Source organism: Callorhinus ursinus, unplaced genomic scaffold (genome assembly GCF_003265705.2).
Source record: "Callorhinus ursinus isolate GAN/ISIS: 27379988/994484 unplaced genomic scaffold, GSC_fseal_2.0 scaffold79, whole genome shotgun sequence".
Lineage (NCBI taxonomy): Eukaryota > Metazoa > Chordata > Mammalia > Carnivora > Otariidae > Callorhinus > Callorhinus ursinus.
Genome location: NW_027397141.1, coordinates 4,257,679 through 4,280,239, shown reverse-complemented (window position 1 = coordinate 4,280,239; position 22,561 = coordinate 4,257,679). Strand labels below are relative to the sequence as shown.

Here is a 22,561-nt window from a genome sequence, read left to right as displayed (position 1 = left end):
CCCTCTCCAAACCGCCGCTCAAACACCAGCCTGAACGGACCCACTGTGTGCACCGGTGTGTGTGTGTTTGGGAGGGTGCAGTCACCACGTCTCAAGGATTACACAGCGATGCCACATTTTCAGCCATACAGCACACCCCAAAATTTCATCTCTCCTGCCTTAGAGCCCTTCTAAAAGGAGAGGCAACACCGAAGCAGAAGCATAGTGCCGCACGCCGCAGGAGATGCCCTCTCACCTGCCAGACGCGGCCATGGACGCTGGAGCACTGCTCCACAGAGACGGGCCTGCCCCCCACACGGAGCACACGCAGGCACAGAGCTCTCTGGGGAGAAGAGGGGTCTCTGTCAACAATCGACAGGTATCACAGCTCTCCACAAAAAGGTGGCACTAGAAACTCCAGGAATGGCCCAGCAACAGCCAAGTGTTAAGTCACACACTGCGGGGACTGGAGGAGCACCCACGCCAGCATGACACGCCCCAACACCGCGTGTCAGGAAAGTGTTTACGGAACGGTGAAGACACGCTTTAACTGTACTCAGGTAACTCAGGGTTTCTTCAGGGCACATGTGTTGTGTGTCTAATAAAGAAAAAATTTTGGGGAAGGGTCCAAGCAAGGATTTGCAGCCAGAGACCCACACGTGAGCTGTGGCCCCAGGCAGGCAGCAGGTGCATCGGGAGGGGGAGGGTGCACGCGTGGCGGGGGATGGCGGCCTGAGCTCCAGGGTAGCAGCCAGATGACTGGCAGAAGAGAACCAGGTAGGAACACCAGAGAGAAACTGGGCCAGCGAAGGCCCTGGACAGACCCCTACCAGGAGGGCAGGCCCAGGAGCGAAACGGCGGAGACGCACTGAGGCCACCAGAACCCAAAACACGGGAAGGGGGAGTGCTGCTGCAGGTGTGCAGGGCCTGGAGCGCTCACGTGTTTGGTGCAGATGCAAAATGGTGCAGCCACGCACACGTGCCACGTGATCCGGTTTCCACTCCCGAGCATCAGCCCAAAACACAGGAACAAATGTGCGTGCAAAGGTTGACACAGCATTACAGCCATGGGCAAAACACTGGAAGTAACCGACGCTGTCACAACCAAGACCGCACACAAAAATTTCCCGTCTCCGACTGCCAGGGCTCTGGTCCTCAGAGCCGGTGGGTACAGAAAGCTGTGATGACCGACTTGATATGCCCACCTGCCAAGGTGCCCATCCCCAGCTATCCAATTGCAGGCCAGCCGGCGGCTGCTCTGGAGCCACAAGCCGACTTCAGGGAAAGGAGACCACCCTCCAGAACCACCTAACCAAACCAGGGCTTTCAGAGCAGAACCCAGGTTTCCCCAAGGAGGAAGGAGTGCTGCTTGGGTCCAGCCTGCTGGCTCGCCCTGCACATTTCAGACCTGCCAACCCCTCGTCACGTGGGCCAATTCCACCTCTCTCACACTTGCAATGTGCCTCCCACAGGCCCTGCTTCTGGAGAAGCCTGTGGACACTGGGATCTGGAAATGGGCCCACACACAGCAGCAAAGCAGAGGCACGGGCAGCGCTGAAGGCCAGGATGGTGAGCAGTCACGGTCAGGACACAAGAGGGCAAGAGCAACAAGCCCCGCCTGGGAGTGCACAGGACCCCCTTGTGGGGGGCATCATAAGCCAGGGCTTGGACAGGAGCACAACACAGGAGGCAGGGAGGAGGCCTCGTCTCAGGAGGGGCTCACTGACCCCAGCCGAGGGCAGTAGGGACCCCGTGAGTGCCCAGGCCCAGCACAACTCAGATGCCGGCCCATTCCCAAATTCTCTGTTGGGTGGACCTGGGAGCGGTGGCAAGCTGGTCCTGCAGGTGCAACACGCGGGGCGCAGGGGTGCGGGGTGCAGGGGCGCAGGGGTGGGGGCCAAGAGAGACCAGCCCCTGCCCCTCAACGCCCAGCCTGCACCGGGCCTGGACTGCAGCCCTCCTGCCCCTCAAGGTCACTCCAGCAACAGCTCTCCGGCACACACTGCCAGCCATGCCCCTGGGCTCCTGGACAAGCTTGTGCTGGAGGGTCTGCGCCTCACTCACCACGACCCTGGCTGAGACTTTGCCAAACCTCCTTGGGAAGTGCCTGCAGTGACCACTGAATCAGACAACACAGTGTGATCCCCACGGGCTCCTCAACCTAATGAAACACCAGTGAATAACCCAAAGTGAAGAGCTCAAGTCAGCACCACACTGCCTAAAATTACCCTTCAAACTCCTGAGTCCGAAGCAAAGGGGACTGGGGGTGGAAACGGTCTCAACGGGCAGACAGGATGGGACGGAGCTTGAGCAGTCAGACAACCCGGTCCTGCTCCGTCCATGGCCAGAACGGCACCGGGCTGCCCGTCCGACAGACAAACAGCTCTGTTGATCAGAAGTGCAGGAGAAGCCTGGCAGCACTCAGCCTGCACGGGCAGGGCCAGAGCCAGAGAGCAGGTCGCAGAGATGTGGTCACGGGCTTTCTCGCACCCAGAACACCCCTGAGGTGCAGGGGCAGGAGCCCCAGAAGAAGGCAAGGAGCGCAAGCATCTGGGAGGCCACGCTGGTCCCGGCAGAGGTGTGGAAGCAGAGACAGAAGCCAGGAGAGCCTCGAGGGGCAGCTCTTCTGCGTCCAGCCAAGAGTGGAGCACGGAACCCGCTGGGGGCGCACCCTGGGCAAGATAAGGGGGCTGCAGAGCGGCCAGACCACACCCAAGAAGGACACGAAATACTTAAAACAGTGCAGGCAGCTAACACCGGAATATTCTAATGAACTCAAGAAGCTGTTTTCTGGTCCAGTTCAACCCCCTGCCTCACCATCAGACTCCGCAGGACACAAGCCCATCTCGTAAGAAGGAAAAGGAGACAAGCAGCATGTGATAATAAGTGAGACTCCCAGAGTATCCAAACAACAAAGACATTCAAGATAAACACCAGAATGAAAGATTTCCATATTTCCAAGGGAGCAAAGTTTGTGGACTTTTTCCACGATTATTTCTGCTTCATCACTTTAACAGAACACATCATGCCTACAGCTCCTGAAATTCTAAGGGTCCTGTCAGTTACGCTACCGCGTCTCTCACTCAGGCAATCTGTGAATAGTGAAAGCCATCGAGATAAACCGTCTGCACACACTGAACCCCTCAGCGGGCTCTCCATCCTTGTACAGGAAGCAAAAGAGCAAGGGATCCACAGAAAAGCAAGACACTGCTTACGACCTTCCAAAAACAGAGAAACCAGGAGAGCATCTGCAGGCCCACAGCCCATCCTGGGGGAGAGCGGCCAGTGGGACAAGGAAAACCAGCGGAGCCTGGACAGGGGGCAGGCCGGGGGCCCTGCAGGGCACGAGAACCTCCATGGGCATCTGACGGTGATGTCCCAAAGCAACAGAGGGGACAGGGCATAAGCCTGCCACCCTAAACCACGCCAGCCTGCTGACCCACACAGGAAGGGCCCCACAGGGCAGGAGACGGCTGGGCTCCTATCCCACTCACCAGCAACAGATGGATGGGAAGGGGCTGGGACACAGCACCCATTTTGGGAGCCAAGAGATCCCGTGTCCGGGCCTCCATCCGGCTGATGCGGGCAGAGCAGAGGTTGCGGAAGTGACCCAGCGCTATGGGCAGCTGGCGGTCGCCTGCCATCTCCTCTGATTGGAGCTTCCATGGCTAGTCCACCCAAGGAAACAAGCAGCGGGCTCAAACATACTGGCAGACGTCTGTTCCTCACGGTCACTCGACGTGGGGAGCCGTGGGGCCCCAGGGGAAGAAGGGGCTTCGGCCAATCCACCTCCGCGCCTGCCCCTGAACATACACACATGGCTTCCTGACGGGGAGGACGCTCGTCCACACACGAGGTAGGCACCATAAGCTTTGGATTCGAGTCTGTTCTGGTTGGCGCTCGTGTCCAGAGCCGACACCTGGAGGGCTCACAGCGGCCCTGAGGTGGAGGAAAGCACATGCCCTGGGTTCTCCGCACTTCTTCACATTCCCGAACTTCTGCGAACCGTATGACTTACAGACCAAGATGAACTCCACTGCTGCCGTGTGCCCGCAGGTGGCGTGTCCAGCTGAGCTCCGAACACCGCACCACCCCTTCCATCGGGGGCCCTGGGCCAGAGCACTCCCGCAGCAGGGTCCCCACCGCTGACCGGGACTCTCACACCAGAGAAATTCACAAACACACCAAACTCAACACTCTTATCAACAGAACTGTATTTCAGAAAGAGATGCCTTACCTTTTCCAGGACTAAGGTTCTGGTCTATGAAGACCTTGAGTTCCCCGTTGGCTTCAATTAGACCGGCCTGCAGAAAGCAACAAGGACAATAAATAGCACGTCTGAAAGAGCAACAAGCCAGCCCGTCTGAGGGAGGTGTAAAATAAAGCATTAAAAGATACAATGGTCACAGTTATGCAAACAAGGGCAGGATGCCATGCAGGGGGAGCAGGGCCTCCCGCCGCTGAGCTCTCTGGCTGGACACTCAGCAGAGAAAAGGTCACTCGAAGATGTCTGCCTCCGAAGCTTAGCCCTTGACGTGCTAATGAAACACAGCTTTCGTAGGTGAAGTCCGCATATGCATTAAATGGCAAGCCTGAGACTGGCAGGGGCATACCGTGGGTGGACGTGGAAATTCATCTGACCATCTTGAGGGCAGCTGAGTAATGGGACCTGAGGAGAGGGCTTGGTCAGAGCCCCGGGCACAGCAGTTCCTCCTGAAGCTGGAGAAACGTACCGCGGTGTGCAGAGGAGTGTGGGCACAGCAGGACTGCAGGGTGTGCCTGACGACCAGGGCAGCCCTGCCTCGTGAGCAGGGCACCCGCACAGCGGGGCCGCTGACAGCACAAGCACACTGGGGGCACCAGGGAAGTAACGTCCCAACGCACAGTGCGCAGCAAGGGCCTGCAGGGGCCCCCAGGACGCTACAAGTGGTCGTGTCCAGGTCTAGGAATGATTGCTGCCTTGCTTTCTCCTCTTGTTTATCTAGATTTCCATGGGAAGCAGTGAGCTGTAGGCACCCTGCACGGCTGGCGTCCCAAGTCCAGCAGAGGCGTCTGCATGCCGCACTGAGCCAGCACAGGTGCTTCTGCTTGGGGGGAAGGGGGTCCCGGGGAACCGAGCCTCCTGACACCTGCCCTGCTGTGGGCACATGTGGGCACATGCTTACACACACTCACTCACTCACATATGTGCACACATCCACAGAGACACGGGCATCTACACCCACATGTGGACACACACGTGCGCAAACACACACACACACACACACAAGCCACCACACAGGTCAGTCGGGCCCGGCAGACAAGCCTCTCCCTCCTGCCCTGGCCTCTGACCTCCAGCAACCAGGCCAGTGGGATTCCTGGCCTGGCGGGAGCACCCCCAAGAACGCCCCGGAGCCCCCGTGGCCCAGGTATTCAGGGACTCACGCCTGTGTCCACAGTCACCTCACACACACCCACAGAAGCTCACGTCTGTGGGCCTGGACTTTCTTCTCGGGCTGTGTGAGCACAGGCCAGCCTGCGAAGGGGTCTGAGCACAGCTTCCGGCACCATATCCTGCTTTTCCAAGAAGCCCCACTGCCTTCCCACCCCGAGCAAATGCAGACCCCAGGGGCACGGCTGAGGCCGGAGCCTCCATCCTGGGAGAAGCCTCCAGGGGGACACCCCCCAAGCACACCTGTGGCAGTGACAAGCCTGGAGTGCACACACACACACAGCTCGCCTGAGCCTGGCACGGGAGACCACCCACCTCGGGCCCTGCTGCATCCCAGGCATGGGTTCACTGTCTCCTTTGTGTGCATCGTGAACAAACCAAAGGCACCCAAATGTACAATCCACACAAGAATTCAGAGCATACATCCTGACCTGCTGAATTCACCGGAGATGGAAGTCAGGCCCGCGCAGGTGAGGGGCCACCTGCATGGCCTCTGAGCCTGGCAACACCACATGGGCCACGTTTCCCGGACTCTCCAAAACCCCACCTTCCCACAGAAACTGAGGGAGCCAAGTGTGTGCCCACGAGGATGATCACAGACTGAGGCCTGGCTGGGCTAGAAGATCACCGGCCAGGAGGTGGGTGAAGAGGACTCTCTACCTCCTGGAGGAGCAGAGCGATTCGCTCTGGGCCAGGGAGCCTGCACCAGGCTAGGCTGGTCCCAGCAAACAGGCTCAAAGTGCCCCAGAGCCACAGGACACCAAACACCCCAGAGCGAGAGCCTCAGCCCCCACGCTGACAGCAGCACCTATCCGACGGCCCGAGGCCCCCTGCACATCACGGGCGCTGCCAGTTCCTCCCTCCCATGGCCGCAAGGGCTCCTCAGCCCCCCAGACAGCGGGCCTGACCTCCTGGTCCACCATCCGTCCACAGCAGAGCAGATGCATGAGTGGATGCCAGAGCCGGTGAGAAGAAGGCCGTCACTGCCTCCGTGGGTCTGCCTCGGTGGGACCGGTAGGGGCCCCCGTCTGCCCGACACTGGATGTGCGGCTCCGGCACCGCGGTCACTGGGCGCGGCGGTCCTGGCCGCTCATGGGAATGCCAAGAATGCCGCCCCTCCCACAGAGATGGCGATCCCGGTCCGCACAGCAGCGGCACAACCCTGGCAACCAAGCCCTCACAACCCAGATCAGGAACCAAGCTGGGCAGCCCCAGGCTCCCCTGGGGGACACCCAGTCCGACTCACGCGGTCAGAGCAGCCCGGCCTCCCTGGAGAAGGCTGCATCCCCCCCTCCCGACATGCTGCCTGCAGGAGCCATCAACGAGCGGCCTGGGCCGGGAACAGACCAGGCCGGCCCTTTCTGGCCAAGTCTGGGAACCGACAAGGGGGCCAGTCGCTCCCTACCATCTCAATGTCATGAGCCTGAGCTGAGGAGTCACTGGAGAACATAGAGACCAGGACATAAAGGAAGACACTGGCAGAGCGAAGAGAATGAAGGGAGCCACCCGAGCCCTGGACAAGAGACCCACCCACAAGCATCAAGTCTGCTCCACGGCACCAGGAAAACCCTAAGGTGAATCCCGCTTGGCAAGACACATTTCCGTGTCTTGCACCCTGAAAGAGCTCCTGCAAGAAGGGGGCTGCATTTCTATAGTGGACAGCCCCGGTCGGCGAAGCCCCACCCCCACGTATACAGCAGGCAGGGCCCAACGCCCAGTCTGGTCCGTGAGAGCCCGGTGATGCGCGGTGGCCCGGCACAAAGTGGCTGCCGCGTCCAGAGCAGGCTGTCCCAGCACTGCCAGTCCTGACACTGGGCTAGGAAGACTGTCTGACGGGGCTGCTGTTCCCTGCTAGGCCAGCAGACCAGGGGCCGCAACCACCAGACGCCGGCAGCCTCCCAGCCGCGACACCACCTGGGTGCTACAGACCCAGGGGCCACTTTCTGGAACTGCACGGCCTCCAACAGGATACACTTCCCAGAGAGCTGCCAGGTCAGTAAAATACACACCTGCCTTATTCCCAAGCCAAGACCTACAGGACAGTAAACTGGACCTAGGGAGAACTCAAGCAGCTGGTGACTGGCTCCTGTGGATGCCTGCATTTTCCGCACTCAGGACAGTGACCAGTTTACCCCACAGCAAGTCTTCCAGGCACAGAAATGATCTGTTTCTAGACACAACATGTCAGAATCACAGGAAGTGCAAGCTTGCTCTTCACTAAGGAAATTAGCTACTTTTAATGCTCTTGTTCACGGGTGAGGTGGAGAACACGATGCAGAACGCCTACAAACCAAGCCTGGGGGATGGCGCCCTTGTTACGGTTGAGATGTGGGAGCCTGCAGGCCCTCGGCCCAGCTCCGGCTGGGGCGGGACGTCAGGCTCCAGGAGGCTTCCACGCCACCCGAGAGCCTTCTCCTCGCCCAGGGGTGTGGTGGGAGGTGAGGAGAGGTGGCGAGAGGCACGTGGGGGCAGCCACCGTGGAGGCAAACGCTCCAGGCACACACCTTCTGGCTGCTGCCAACCTGGGCAGTGTGTCCACTGCAACCCAGCCACTCCCAAACTGAGCCACGGAAACCGTGCGGGAGAAGAAACGTTTACTGTTCTCTTAACCACTGAACTCTGGGGTCATCTGTTCTACCACAACAGAGGACAGTGGTCAACGATTTTTCTCTAGAACATAAGAGAAAGTGCTTCTTTCACCAACTGGGAAGTCACTGAAAGTATTTTTGAAGCAAACTCTAACCGGAGCATACAGATTTGGCCCAAATTTCCTGGTGTAACATGCCTAACTGCCAATTATCAAAGACAAACAGTCATGACCAGAATGAGCTATCTAGGTTTCCTGACCTCAGACAAAGACAGAACACAGCATTTCACAAGTCTGTCCGTAAGGAGCGGCAGCCTGGGAACAAGAGGGCCCCGTGGCGCCTGGCTGGGCTGGACTGCCGCCAATGGCCCAGCCAGCAAAGGCCTGACAGAGCCGGACAGACTCTCGAGGTCAACCAGCTTCCACATATGGATGACCTAAATGGGTTCCGGTGCTGGTTCATCCTGCCCGAATGCCCACACTCACTGCACAACCCAGTTCCCAAATGAAGCCTGAATCCAGGGCCCACCCAGCTCGTCCCCCGACTCTGCTCTCTGTGAAGATGACAGAAATCACTTCTGGGCTTGACCAACTCAGGGGGACACACTTGCTTGTTCCAGGCTGTGTGTCTACCACACCTGCAGGTGCACAGCCCCCCAGGGCCGCTCCCCTCCCACGCAGCGGCTGGTACAGTGGAGTGCGGGGGGCACTGGGCATCGCTCGGCAGAAGCACGAGGGTGGCGTGGAGTTCAGGAGAGAAGCAGGTCTGTCTGAGCCACACAAATTCAGGGACATATGGAAAGGTCACCAGCACCATCACCCAGAACCCCACCGCCACCCCCGGGTCCCGGTCTCAGCCTTCCCCCAGTGGTGCTTTTCTAAAACACCACCCCCTTCGTGGGGTGTGAGTCCCAAAGGACACAGAACACCTGATAAAGACCTCTGGGGCTGACCGTGGTGAGGTGTGGCAAGACCCAACCTAGTACAGCAGGAAATTACCATCACCTTTCCTGAGAAGAGCTCACTACTGTGGATCTGATTTATGCGTCAGCTGTGAGACCCCCCGCTCAGGTGCCAAAGCCTGGCGCCCCTCCCTCGCTGCCGTCCCCCTGCGGAGCGGCCACCCACCCTGGGCTCTCCTGTGGGGGTACCCCGGGCAAGTCCCCACCTGCAGGACGAGAACAGCAGTGCGAGCCCACCTCCCTCACAGCCTCACAAGAATCACAGCGTGACGTGCAAACCTTTAAACACCTGCACCCGGGGGACGAGTCATCTCCACCTGCCCACGACTATGGGGCTCCAAGCGGCCCCGGGGGCGCAGGACCGCCAGGGCTCCACACCAGAAGGCCAGTGCAAGGTGGTCCCTGAGACTGGTCGTCAGCAGCAGCCCAAAGAGCCACCCACCATCGATGATGAGGTCTACGAGGGGTGTGCAGCAGACACGTGGGGAGACTCCCTTCCAGAGGATGTGCATTATAATGCGGGCTGAGACCACACTCACGTCTGTGTTGAATATGCGGCACAGCCGCATATTCAAAGGTGCCCCTCCCGGAGCGGAGCTCCTTCTTTACCGCTCTGTGATCTCACGCTTGCTTCCTGTCTCTCTGTGAGGACGGACACGCGGCCTTCCTGCGGTGGCCCAGGTGTGCCATGCCCACGTGCTCAGCTCCTCTGCCCAGAGCCACAAGCGACACCCTGCGCCTTCCACACAAGGAAATGCCAACACGTCAGTGACAGCCTCCCTGCAACAGCCTCCCTGCGATGCTCCAACACGAACCCGTTGTTACAGGTTTAGTTAGTAAACACGACAGAGCCTCAGTTACACCCCCGACACGGGCCCAGGAAAGTACCGCGGCCACACTACCCACGGCCCTCCTGTCTTCTGCCCAGAGGCGAGACCCGCACGGACGCGACTACAGGCATCGGAACACAGGCTGTGTTTTGTATTTTAAGTTATTCCTAAAGCTGCAGCTAATTTTAAGGTAAGTGCATAGAATGTATTTTTCTCCAAAATCTTTATACTGAAGGTGCAAACCTACCCTCCAGTAAGAAAACACCAAAATGCTAAATTTGTGTAAACATGTAAACCAGATGCAGAAGCACTCGGCCATAGCTCACCTCAGTGTTTCTCACAAACATCGTTCATCTTGTCGTGTTTGCACTTAGTGGAAACCCAACTGCCAATCTGCTCCCGCGGTGGCTCCGAGGACCCGGCTCATAGCGCCAAAGCACAAGGCTGCACGGGACACCGAGCTGATGGAGCCCGGCTGGGACACTTTAGGTAATTCAGCAGAACCAGCCAGAAGTCACCGAGCTCCAGGCGTCCTGCACAGGCTGTGAGCCCCGGTGGTCCTGTGTCCCCGGGGCCGCTCGCAGCCCCCTGGTGGCCAGGCCCTGCAGCAGACACAGCCCCGGGGCGGAGGGCCCACCCGCACCAGCAGGGGCGCATCAGAGATGAAGCGGGAGTTGGGCTGCAGGGCACAGCCTCACCGCCCCCTGAGCTCGGGCGCCGGGCGGGCAGGCCCCACATGTCCCGCCGCCTCTCTGCACACCTTCACTCCCGTACCAGTTACTTCCTGCTGCACCCGTGCCCTGCTGGAGCAGAAGCCCCACGAGGCAGGACACTGGCCAGGGGCAGGCTGGGAAGTGCTGGGCAGCACCCACACAGAACTGTACTCCCTAGAAGAGGCCGTGGGCCGGGCAGCTTGCCAACCGAGATGCAGACATAATTCCAAGACAGAAGCATGAAAACACCACGACAGGCCAAGGAGGGGATGAAGAGTCAAGGTTCAAACGGCGTCATGAGGACGCGGAAACCTGGAAAAGCCAGCACAGAAAGAGAAACCTGCAGGCCCGCCTCCTTACGGATAGTCACACAAAACACCAGCAGGTGCCGACGTCCAGGCGCCTGGAAAGAATCCACAAGGACCTTGAGAGAGGAACCTCCCTCTGCGGACCTCGTCCTCAGCTCCGCTCCTGACTTTCCTCCTTTCAGAGGCCCCAGCGGCGGCCCGCGCCCCAGCTACGGCATCAGAAGCACTTGTGGGACGAGGGAGCACGGAGTGCGCGGGTGCTGCTGGGGGCACCTGCATATGGGCCGACGGGGTGACAGGGAGAACAAGAAAACTCACCCAGTGCTCCTTGCACCAGCAGGGACCTGCCCTAAAAGATGGGGCCCTCTCACAAGGCAACAAAGACACCGAGTACCAGGAGTGATCCCACTGCAGAAGCATGCAGGGCCCAAGGAGACTCCCGAACCTCACTGAAGGATACACAGCACCATCACTGAGCAGGAACGTCCAGACGGCAAATCCCACCACAGAATGCTGGACGCTCAACACCACAAGCCCTCGGGGTGAGCTAAGGGAGGGGCTGAGTCAAGAGGCATTTGGAAGGCACGGGATCCCGTAGCAGAACCCACCCCTCACTCCACCCCGCGGGTCCCACGCAGACCCTGCAAACACCACTCGACTGCAGGGCAAACAGGACCAGAGCCTCCAGCACCACCATCCTCCCAGCCACAGACGCCCCTCGAGGACAGGCCCAGAGGACCGCCTGTAGGCGCCTTGCCTGCATCCAATGTGGGACGTGAGGGGGGTCTCCCACCTGTGGAACTTCGTGGCCCTGCCCAATCTCCTCCCCTTGAGTGTCGCCTGACCTAGTGACGAGATCTGCAAAAGCAGGTTAGGTTTCAGGAGCCATGTCTTGCTGGCTCGCCTCTCGCTCCTTGTGTGTGTGTGGGCCTCGCTCCGCCCCCTTCCCCCCTCGCTCTGGCAACATTAGCTACCCCGACAGAGGCCAGGAACCGAGGGCAGCCTCCAACCAACAGCCCGGAAGTGAACACATCCTGCCGTGGACCAGGTGAGTGAGCTCAGGCATGGTCCTGCCCACAGGGACCTCAAGCCATCAGGCCACTTCGGGTCCTGGACTGGGAGCTGGCCCAGCTGCAGCCGAACTCGAGCCACAGAAACTGTGGAGTAACAACACTGTAGTTCCAGGCTGCCTGGGCAAGCCATGACAAGGCTGACCGCGCAGGCGGATGCACCGAGGCCCGTGCCCTCAACTCTGTGCACTGGACACCTTCCTGCCTTGCCCACCTGCCGTGGGTTCTATCCTTGCACAGAAAGGGCACCACGGTGACAGTCGGATGTGGCACATTATGCAAAAAAGCCTAAAGTAGAGCCAAGGTTCATCACATGAAGAACAGGTTGCAAGTGGACAAAAGAGTAAAGTGGAAACATGTAGGAATGCTACACCCAGAGGTGGGCTTCAGACCGAGCCTCTGCCCTAAACAGCACACATGAGCTAGCGATCCTGCCTCTACCCAACCCGCCTGCTCTGCAGAGACCAGTGCACTCCCACGGCAGGGGACGGCGCCCTGAGCCACCCACCACTGCAAGAGCCCGCCAGCAAACTCCACTGATAGGGAAGGAAGCTCCTGGAAACGACCTAAATGCCCTCAGCAGGACCAAATACATGAGGACACAGCCAAACAAAACACCGGCTCTCCCTGGACGCAAACCGTTCAAATTCCCAGACGCTAGCTCTCCGACAATACTAACAAACTATGGTTCATTATTCTGGGCGTTTTTAGAGATGCACACTAGAATACTTAATGGGAGGACAACGTGTTTGGAACCAGCTTCATGATCCCCCAGCAGCCGGGAGCAGCGTTACTCGGGACAGTGCAGGGTGTCAGCAACACGTTCTCTCTGCACTTGCATACGTCTCTAATGTTCCATGAAAGTGGCTTTCCAGCTATTTCTCTTTATCGTTGCCAATGTACCTAGGAGGAGTTGTGGGGTCAAAGAGCAGGGAACAGAATGTGGGAGTCCGTTTACATAACGTATGAGAGATGCATATGTTTAAACACACATAGCTAGGGAGCTACCCCCCAAATCATCACCAGCACATTAATAGTAGTCACCCTGGACTATGATTTTCAGTAACTATTAGCTTTCTGATATCCTTTGAATTCTTAGTGAAATGCTGTTTTGTAACTGGATAAAGCGAAAGGCTGGATAAAACAAAGGATACGGGGCCCCAAGGATAGCGAACCTAGTGGTGATGAGGGACGAGTCGGGATGCAGGCTAGAGGCTGCAGATCGGGGGTCAGGACCCCGAGAGGCAACCACAGAAAAGAAGCCAAGATGGCAGCAAGAGCCAATGGAGCAGAGGTCCACGTCCACAGACTGAACAGGGTAGGAGGGAAGGTCACGGGGAGCTGGCCCCGAGCCCCAGGCAGGGCAGTGGTAGCTAGAGAGCAGAAGGGCAAGTCTGGAGAGGACACGCACAGGCTCACGCCAGGAGCGCACCCCAGTGAGCAGCCGTAAGAAACCCACATCCTCAGGACAGAGCCTCAAGTCCATCGGTGAGGGGCGACCTGGGAGGGAGGAGTCAAATTTGCAAATCCCAGCAAGTGCGGGGGCGCGGGAAGGAGTGGGTGTGGCCCAGGGGAAGGGGTACTACCACCAGGGTCTCTGAAATTGAGGTGAGAACATGGGTCCTCTGCCAGGGGCCACCCCCCAGCAGCTGACAAACAAGGTACAGTTGTTCCTGCCCATCCCCTCCTGCAACGGTCAGCAGGGCGACTCACAGCCCAGGCCAAGCTCTCCCGCACTCTCCTTACTGCTTCACAACGTTAGGTCTCTCCCAGCGCAGGAATGCCCGCACCCCTTGGCTCCTGGGAGCGCCACCAGAGACTCGGTATGAATTAGTGTCTCCAGATACCTCTGCCCGACTCCACCCACCAAGCAGGACCCGCATGTCAACCAAATGCAGAATCATTGCAGTATTATTCCCCACCCCACTTCAGAAACCACAGGCGCAACGGCCTCCTACTCACACAAGGTTCTGTGTTGCTCCTTAGGTCTCTCTCACTCCCCAGAGGCACAGCCCTCCCCAGAGGTACAGCCCTCCCCAGGCAGACGCGGCCGGAACCTCAGCAGCTGCTTTTCTTCCCTCTCTGACTGCACTCTGCACTTCACCCTTTGCCTTTTTGCCAGAAAAATGTCAAATTTATTCTAGAGCATGCAGAAATGCAAAACTGCCTGGAAGAAAATATAACATGGCTCCAAAACAATGTTTAAGTATTTGCCTGTACCTCACTTTCTGGCGTTTCTACGGCCAATCTGCACGGAGGTGGCGCTGCATGTTGTGTCCTGCATTTTCACACCTGCCGAGCAGCGGAGAGAGACGGCTCAGGGGCCTGACGAGGACTCGAAACGTGGAGCACAAAGCGGCTGGGATGCAATTTATCAGTAAGCCATTCCCCAGCGGAACAGGAGTCCGCCCTCTTTATGACGACAAATGCTGAGCCAACCAGATGGCCACACTGAGTGCTTTTCTCCTTAACCAAAGTCCATGCTACTTAACTGCCCCACACCCACCCTCCTGACGGCCGGGTCCCAGCCTCAACCCCTAAAGGGGGAGTCCCAGGGGTCAGAGGCTCCATCCACCCAGGAAGAGTTCCCGCTGCCCACATCCCATGCAATTTGTCCAAACTGTAGTCAGGGCAAGCTGGAGGAGGCAGGGCAGAGAGCTGTCTGCAGAGACGGGCTGAGGTGAGGGACGGGGCTAAAACAGGCCTGGGGACCTGGGCTCCTGGCAGAGAAGCAGCATGCCCCCTACACCCCGTATCCAGGAGCCTGCTGCCCCCTGCACCCCAACTCAGTTCCCAAGTTCAGGCCCTAACAAGGAGCCGATTCCCTCACTAGGAGTGGGGTCCCCCCCAGAACTCTGATTAGACCAACCACTCACAGCCACGGAGCATGTCTACGAGACCCGGGGCTGCGACGTTCAAAGCCACACGCCACACTCTCAGAACCCATCCACGTGTTGCCAGGCTGGGCGGGACACATGATGTGCCTGGCCCTTTAATCTTCACTGCCCCAAGAGAGGAAGGGATAGGACACTTGTCACCTTCGTTCTACCAACGAGTCACCAAGCCCTCTGAAGACTCAGCAAGACGGACAGCTGCTCAGAATCACTGCGTCCATCCTGACACAGACACCATTTCCAGGAAATGCCCACGGTCCCGTGGCTTCGACTGGAGGCTGGCGGGGTCCAGGCCTATAGGCCTCTCCTGGGAGTAACAGAGCCAGAGGTGGAGACATTTCTGCTCATGGAGTGTCTTTATTTTATCAGTTAACTTAAAAACACGCTACTCTAACTTCTCTCCTAGAAAAGTCACTGCAGGGCACTTCCTCCCTTTCAGAGAGACCCCAAATTCCCTCTCAACAAAAACCAAGTCGCCAAGGCCAGGAGCTTGAACAAGGACCACAGTCCTTCACAACCTCCAAGGCGCTCCCTGGGGCCCAGGTGGGGCCCCTCGCAGGGGAGGGAGTGCTCCACAACACAGAATGAGCAGTTTCTAGCCACTGCAGCAACGACCTAGGACGCACAAGAGGTCGGGGCCCCAGCCATCAAACAAACTGACCTGCACACTAACCACCTCCCCACCCCTCTTGCCCTCAGAGTGCGATGTGGCCATGCAGCTCTGTGGGCGCCACTGTCCAGTCTGTCAAGGAAAGAGGAGGTACGCCCACGGAAGGAAGGTGCCCCCAGGGAGCCCCCACTTCCGGCTGGGAAGTGCTCCAGCACCTAGGTCTGCAGGCCCCATTTCAAAGCTCTCTGCAGTTGCAAAACCCCATGAGATTGTTTAATTTTGTGACTTCCCTCCTGCCCAAGCTGGTGCTTGTGCTGGGGGAGGGCACATCAGGGCACCCTAAAACAAGGACGGGACACCTCACAATCCACAGCCATCCGACTGTAAGCCTACTTACTTAGACAACATTATGACAAACATTCATCTTTTACGCTGTATTTTGTTACAAACAAGGTACCTCACTTTTAGAAAAGCAAGAGTTTCAGAAGTGCAGAAGTACTGATGACCTCCAGGAATGAACAACTTCTGGATGATCTGGGTTAACTACAAAGTGCGCTGCATCAAAGCCACGTATGACTTACTAACTGACCCCCACACTCAGCCTTGGGACAGATTTGCAGGTTGGACTCCCACATAAACACCTCCCTCTCTACCCTCCCTCCCTGTAAACCAGGATTTAGGGTCTGTCAATACAGGAGGAATAAGATATTGTCATTCAAATCCTCATTTTTCGAAAAGCAAATAAAACAAGAGAAACGTAAGACCCCTCCGGGGTAGAGTCCAAGTCACTGATACTCCCAAGCAGAGGAAGGAAGATGTTGCGCAAGGCCGAGCACACCCGATGGGCTACACTTATGCTGCGCTGTCATTACTCAGGAAGTTACACGAACACCGGCCGCCGTCCTGAACGTGGGCCTCAGAGAGTCCTGCGGGTCACACTGACTGAAGGTGAACAAAAACACACTAACTCATTAAACACAGCACAAACATTTAAACCACCTAAAAACTATCTGTATTTAACATTAAAATTTAGGGTATGAAATCAAGGTATATTTCCCATAGGTTTACAATGAAATCATTTTATATTTACAACTCTTGCTAGAATGACCCAGGCAAACCTAATGTTAACATTTTGCTGTGAAATGATGAACAAAGGTTTAATATACTTAATTTATAAAGAGTGGATGCAAATAAATCAACAGGAAACAGACACTGGAATAGGAAAATGAGCACCAGGACACACTCATCAATTCACAGAGAAACACATTTTAAAAGGAAAATATCCAACTTCTGTATCAAGAGATGCAAACTAAAACAAAACACAATTTAAAAGTTTACCTACCAAAGGGAGCAACTTTTCTGGGCTTTTAAACTGAATTTCAAACCGAATGCCGTCCCAATGAGCTCTCTGCTATAACCTGATGGGTAAGTATAACCCAGCACAGGCCTTCTCAGAGACAGCGCGTGCGCACACGTGCCCGCCCGTGTCCACGCACAATTCCACGACCGAAGACTTAGCCCCGGATGTCAGCACAGATTGGCACAGAGTTGAGAAGAGCTGGCCGGAAAGTACGGGAACCCCCGGCGCTGGAGGTGGGGGACTGGGGGCGCGTCCACATGGCGGGACGGGCATTTGCCAAACCGGTGGGCATTCGGCCCTCCCTGAGGACCCTCGGGCGGCCTGCACGGCTGTGCTCCCAGTAGCTCAGTGGAGTGCTGTGGGACGCTCGGCTGCGCGCATTCCTAAACACCTCTTTGTGCTAGTCCTCTGTTATTAAGACCCTGGAGAAACTGCGAACAACCTAGAAGGTTAAATGACAGACACTGACACTGGATGTTACGTGTACGGTTCAGGCAAGAAATTCAAACAAGTGGGCTAAGAAAGGGCTTCCACTCTAAAGCAAGGAGTGGGGACTAAAATATTTGCTTGAATTTAAAATAACGTGTTTAGGCTTATATCCATTTTGATTTCCCATTTTACCTCACCTTCTCAATAGCCAACCATCCACAAGTCCCCAACGTGAATAAACATATAGCTGCCAAACTCGCCGCAGACACCTCTCTCGCGTGTCACAAGACAGAGTCAGAAGGTGCCTGGGGGGGGTCCCCCTCTAATTTGGCCAGTGCCGACACCCCACAGCCCAGACGACACGCCCTCAGCAAGCACCTGCTGGGCGACCCCTCCCTGCCTGCTCTTGGAAGCTCCTGGAAACCCAGTCCCTCCTCACAGAGGGTGCAAAGCTCAACACAGGAGAAGCCTGGTATGGACTCCGAATGAGAATTTCCTAACTGTTCTACACCGAAAAGTAATAAGGTGTTTTAAACACTTAAAGAGAAGAGCTTTTCAGAAAGGTGGCTCTGTGATCTGTGAGGAAAGTGCATCCTGCACGGGAAAACGTCAATTCTGAGCCATGAGAAGCCCGGGTAAGCGCAAGCCCGCCACCCCAGCACTCCTCACTTGGTAACCTGGGGGCACGCCACCAACGCCCCTCTCCATGTCCGATGTGACGTCACCGCTGCACGAGTCAGCATCAGATCCCACAACTCACTGCAGCCGAGACTGAAGGAAACTGCACGTTACTGCTTTACCGCATTTATTTCTTCAGCCCTCATTTCGCCATCGAGGTCTGGGTCTGAAAAATGATACTCAGTACGTGTATTTTTAGATAAGCTCATTAGTCTCCTAGTGGTATTAAAGCAGGCCTCATTATATCATCCCTCCAAAGCTTAGATGGGATGCATTCTTCCTTGGTCTCCAGCTCTTGATGACACCATTCAGAGAATTTTCCACAAACTCACAGAACACAGAGTGGAGTCACACACCAGCTCTCAAAACGGAGCCACACGCGCTGCAGAGGGTCTTACAGACCACTCCTCCAGCTGCACCGCACTGCCCCCAGCCCCGGACCGGGCTCCCCACAGGCAGGCCGGCCTTCTGGCTCCCCCACCTGCAGGCTGCAGGGGCGGCCCCGCAGAAGCATCTCGGTCAGTCTACAACCAGCTATCTCCCTGTTCTTTACAAACCTTCACCGTACTGGACAAGGACAAGAACACGGACTTCCCACTGGGGCTCACAAGGAGCCCGGGCTCTGCCTGTAACCTTGAGAAAATCCGCAAACCCCTGTGGGGCCGCACCACACGCACACCACACGTGCACACACACAGCAGGCACATGGACACACTGGCATCAGATGCCTTCCCTTTCCTACTTCACCCAAGGGTAATTTCTAATGCAATGAGTATGTTTAAGCCATTACAATTTCTGTATTTTCTCTGAAGTCAACATTTACCTCTGGAGCCCTTCTCAGGCTGGAAATGTGACTGTCTCCTCAGTCTGGCGAACCTCCCCATTCATGATCTGTGTCCATGGGAGCTTTGGTTGGCACAAAACGAAATTCAGACACCTAGCTTCATCAACCAGCACACAATCTACAGTCTTCACCTCCCAGGGTGTTGAGACCCCATGACGGAGGGACAGGTCCATGGCCGTGGGAGCAGAGACCCACGCGGTCCGGGGGCGGCAACTGAAATGTCACCGTGTGCCCTGCCCAGCCGAGACCCTCTCCATAGGACTGTAGAAACACTGCCCACGATGCTCATCCATGGAGGGCCCCAAGCTTCCAGGCTGAGCGTGGAGGGGAAGCCTGCGAGCAGCCAGGTGGCCCCACGTGGGCGCTGGTGGGAGGCCCTGAGGCAGTTCTCTGCTGGCTGCACTGACCCCCAGGTGTCGGCCTCCAAAGCTGTCCCCAACTGCAGGAGGGACCGCCATCACCATGTGGCAGGCTCTACAGCCAGGGAACTCCCGCCCCAGATCCCAGCGCCCGCCAATATTCTCATATTAAGTTCTGGAAGCAAACCCCAAGACTGTTGCTCACGGCCACCTCTGGGAATGGCTGAGCTGGGAGTCTCGGTCACTTCCAAACTGTGCTTTGCACCAGCTGAGCTCTCTTTTCTCCATGCCAGGTATGAATACGGAATTTCGATGTCTACCATTTGAATTTTTCGTTGCCTGCTTATACCAACATAATTCCAGTAAACGAACGTCAAAGGCCTACAGCCCACTGAGCCCTTGCTGCCCAGCCAGCTCCCTGGAGACGGGCAGCAGCGGGCCTCCACCCTGACGCGCTGCCCCAGGCTGCACAGCCCTCTGTGTCAGTCCAGAGTAAAGCCAGGGAAACAGGAGGGCAGTTGGGGTCCTGCCCCCAGGACACCTGACGGCAGCCCACTCACTCCTGTCACACGCACCTCCAGGTGAAGAGACATGCTTGCAAAATGCAATGCTCAAGACTAATCACGAAGGAATCTGGCTTATTTTCACATGTTGCTAGAAAATGCAACGGTTTTTTTAAGCAAAGGAATTACAGTGTTTTGTCTAGATACCCTTTTTAAACATACAGAAATATTTATTCGTGTTCTAGAAACAGAAAACACAAGGTGCAGTCAGTGCCAGAGCAGCTGGGCTCCAGGTCCAGGCCCCTCATACCCCTGGCTCCCCTCCTGCCCCAACACCCCCACCCCCGGGCCTCCCCCCTGCCCCCAGCGCCCCCTCCACCCCCATTGCCCCAGGCCTCCCGGCCCCCGCAAGCTTCATGAGAGCAGCCGAATGGCACACCTGGCTCTCTCCGCCGGGCAGGGGCACTCACCAAACAGACAGGGCAGACGCATGAACAGAACAAGCAGGTCGGCCTCGACTCGGGCATCTCCCCTCGTCCCCACATGCCGAGAACTGAGGCAGACATACTGCACACGGGAGCCACGGGCCTGGCTCTTGTCAATTCTAAACCGAGACGCGCCCACAGCAGGACGAGTGAAAAGACACAGGTCTGAAGATGCCATCAGGCCCCTCCACCAGAGACACAGTGCGGGGGGCTAGCCTACAACAGCGGCCCGCATGCCTCGACGCCCACCCAGGGCCACGGTGTGGCCCACGGCTCACCGGTCAGGCTGGCCATCGTGGCCCCGGGCCCGCTGCCCCTCCCTAGGCCCTCCAGCAGGCTGCCCCTCTCCCTCAAGGGGTGGCTCCTGCCCTTTAAAACCTGCCCACACCCACCACCCCACCACCCTCGGTGAACAGGCTCAAGCCGTCCAGCGCCCCAAAACCTGCTGCTGTCCCTGGACCTGCACCGGAGGTAGGAAGCTGCCACGCCATTTTCCCGTATCCTCTTCAGGAAGATCTGCCTGACCCTTACCTGTCCCTACATCTGCCCTCCTTCACTATGACCCCCAGAGCCTAACTGCAGCCCGCTCCAGCCTTCCACAGAAACGCCAGAGCTCTGTAAAGCCGGGATCCCAGCCAACCCCTTTAACCCAAGGAAGGGGCTCAGCTCCCGCCTGTGCTTATGGGCTTTGATCCCACACTTACTCAAACCGCAGCACCACCTCCTAAATTAACCACTGCTGCTTCCCCCCAACACTGGCTGTCAGTCCTCTTCCCAAACTCAGACGTCATACCCCTACCTAATAAACAAGGCAGTTAGAGGAAAAGCCGAAAGCCTTTCCTTGGACCACACTCCCCAGCCCAGCCTGATCCACCAGCCCTGCTGAGACCTGGTGCCAGCCACACCTGACGTTCCCAGCTCCCAGGACAGAGAGGCCCTTCACCTCTGCTTCTCCTCACACCGTTTCTCGGCCTCAACTACCCCACTCCACCCTCCAGCCTGTCACCCACCATAAGCTCCAGGGACACCCAGGCAGGGGGCTGCCCTGAACTTTGCAGAGGCCATCCCGGGCTCCAAAGAGGGCCTCCAACAGAGAGTCCCCCAGCCTCCGAATACAGTTAATAAAGTCAATCAACGTGGCTCCCTGGAGCAGTCACCCCAGACTGCTAACAGAGACTCCCTCTGAAACTCCTACCTCCTCTGTTACTGAGCACACACCACCTGCGGGCATCCGTGGGGGATAAATGCCAGGGAACAGGGCACGGCCATCAACAAATGCGACCAGAGGTGATAACCACAGCCTCACACTGTGTGTGGATTGACTTTTAACTTAAACCACACCATGCAGGGCGCAGTGCGTATTCTCACACTCTCTGCCAAGTGAAACGCCGCGCTGGAGGGCAGGAGCCTAACAGCAGTGCGTGCCCAACGGCGGCTAAGCACGGGCATGCCTCCAGTGAGGCTTTCTGGGGAATGACGGGAAGGCTGGACATCCATCAAGGGGTTGCAAGAAGCGCGACAGCTCGTGGGTCAGGCAGATGCCGCTCCTCTGGGCTGTGTGTCCACTCTGGGCAGCAGATACTGAGCAGCCCCCTGCACCGATGACCACGGGACAGCTGCCTGAGGTCACAGTGCAGCAAAGAGCCGCAGGACCCAGGAAACAGGCTGGCTTTGGACCTAAAGGCCTGTTTCTTGGAACAAACATATTCTAGAGTTTCGTGACAAATACGGAAAAAACTAAAGTAGGATTTTTCACATTTCATTAGTCACCAACTTTCATTTTTCTGAGACCAAAAAAAAAAAAAAAAACAGGAGGCCAAAGCAAGCGCTTAGGGCTGAACTGCGTCCCCTCCAAACAGGTGCTCGGGGTCCCTGCGCGCCCGGCCGGCCGCAGCCCCAGCGCTTGGCCTCACTGAACGCAAATGCTCAGAAGGAGCGGGTGACCCCGCCTGCAGGACCGGCGGCCGCTGCCGTCCACGCGGAGGGCCCGCGCACCGCCGCGTCCGAACCACGGACGGGCAGCGACAACGTGCCCGCAGACGGGGCAGACATACTTACATCTTTTGCCATGTTACCAGATCCGTGAGATCGATGCTATAAATGTTCACCCTCCAGAGAAGAAAACTGATTTTTCTGGTAAGAAAGACGGAAAGACAAGAAATGAGTAAGAATGAAAACCCCGGTGGCCCCGGCACCCCCTCCCCGCGGAGCGGCCCTCCCTCCTTCCCAGACGCACTGCCCGGCCTGGCGGCGGCTGCCCCCCGGCGCCCGCGGCCCCCGACAGCGGGTACAGCCCACCGGCCCACACAAAGACCCGGCCGCCCGCGGCCGCCGTGACAGGTGGGCTTCCGGCCCGGCGGGCCTGTCACCCGAACGCCGCCGCCGCGCGCGCGCCTCCCGCGCCGGAACCGGCAGTCAGGTCAGCACCGCCCCCACCCCGCGCCGCGCCCGCGGGGCCCCCAAGAGCCCCGCGCTCGGGCCGACCCCGGCGCCCCGGCCCCCCGGCCTCCGCCCGCGCG

General features: G+C 57.7%; 1 protein-coding gene across 3 annotated transcripts in view; it reads right to left on the bottom strand.

The window, feature by feature from the left end:
* The window catches only part of TFDP1 (transcription factor Dp-1), a 40,736-nt gene that overhangs the window by 17,595 nt on the left and 580 nt on the right, over nucleotides 1-22,561 (bottom strand). For 2 of the 3 annotated variants that reach the window (XM_025874557.2, XM_025874558.2), the window contains exons 2-3: nucleotides 22,101-22,175; nucleotides 4,217-4,283 (exon numbers count right to left, since the gene is read on the bottom strand). In XM_025874557.2, coding sequence (XP_025730342.1) covers nucleotides 4,217-4,283; nucleotides 22,101-22,112 — 79 coding nt within the window. In that variant the 5' untranslated portion in view covers nucleotides 22,113-22,175. Of the gene's footprint in view, nucleotides 1-4,216; nucleotides 4,284-15,435; nucleotides 15,515-22,100; nucleotides 22,176-22,561 lie in introns of those variants that run through there. The other variant, XM_025874556.2, reaches the window with a different exon arrangement.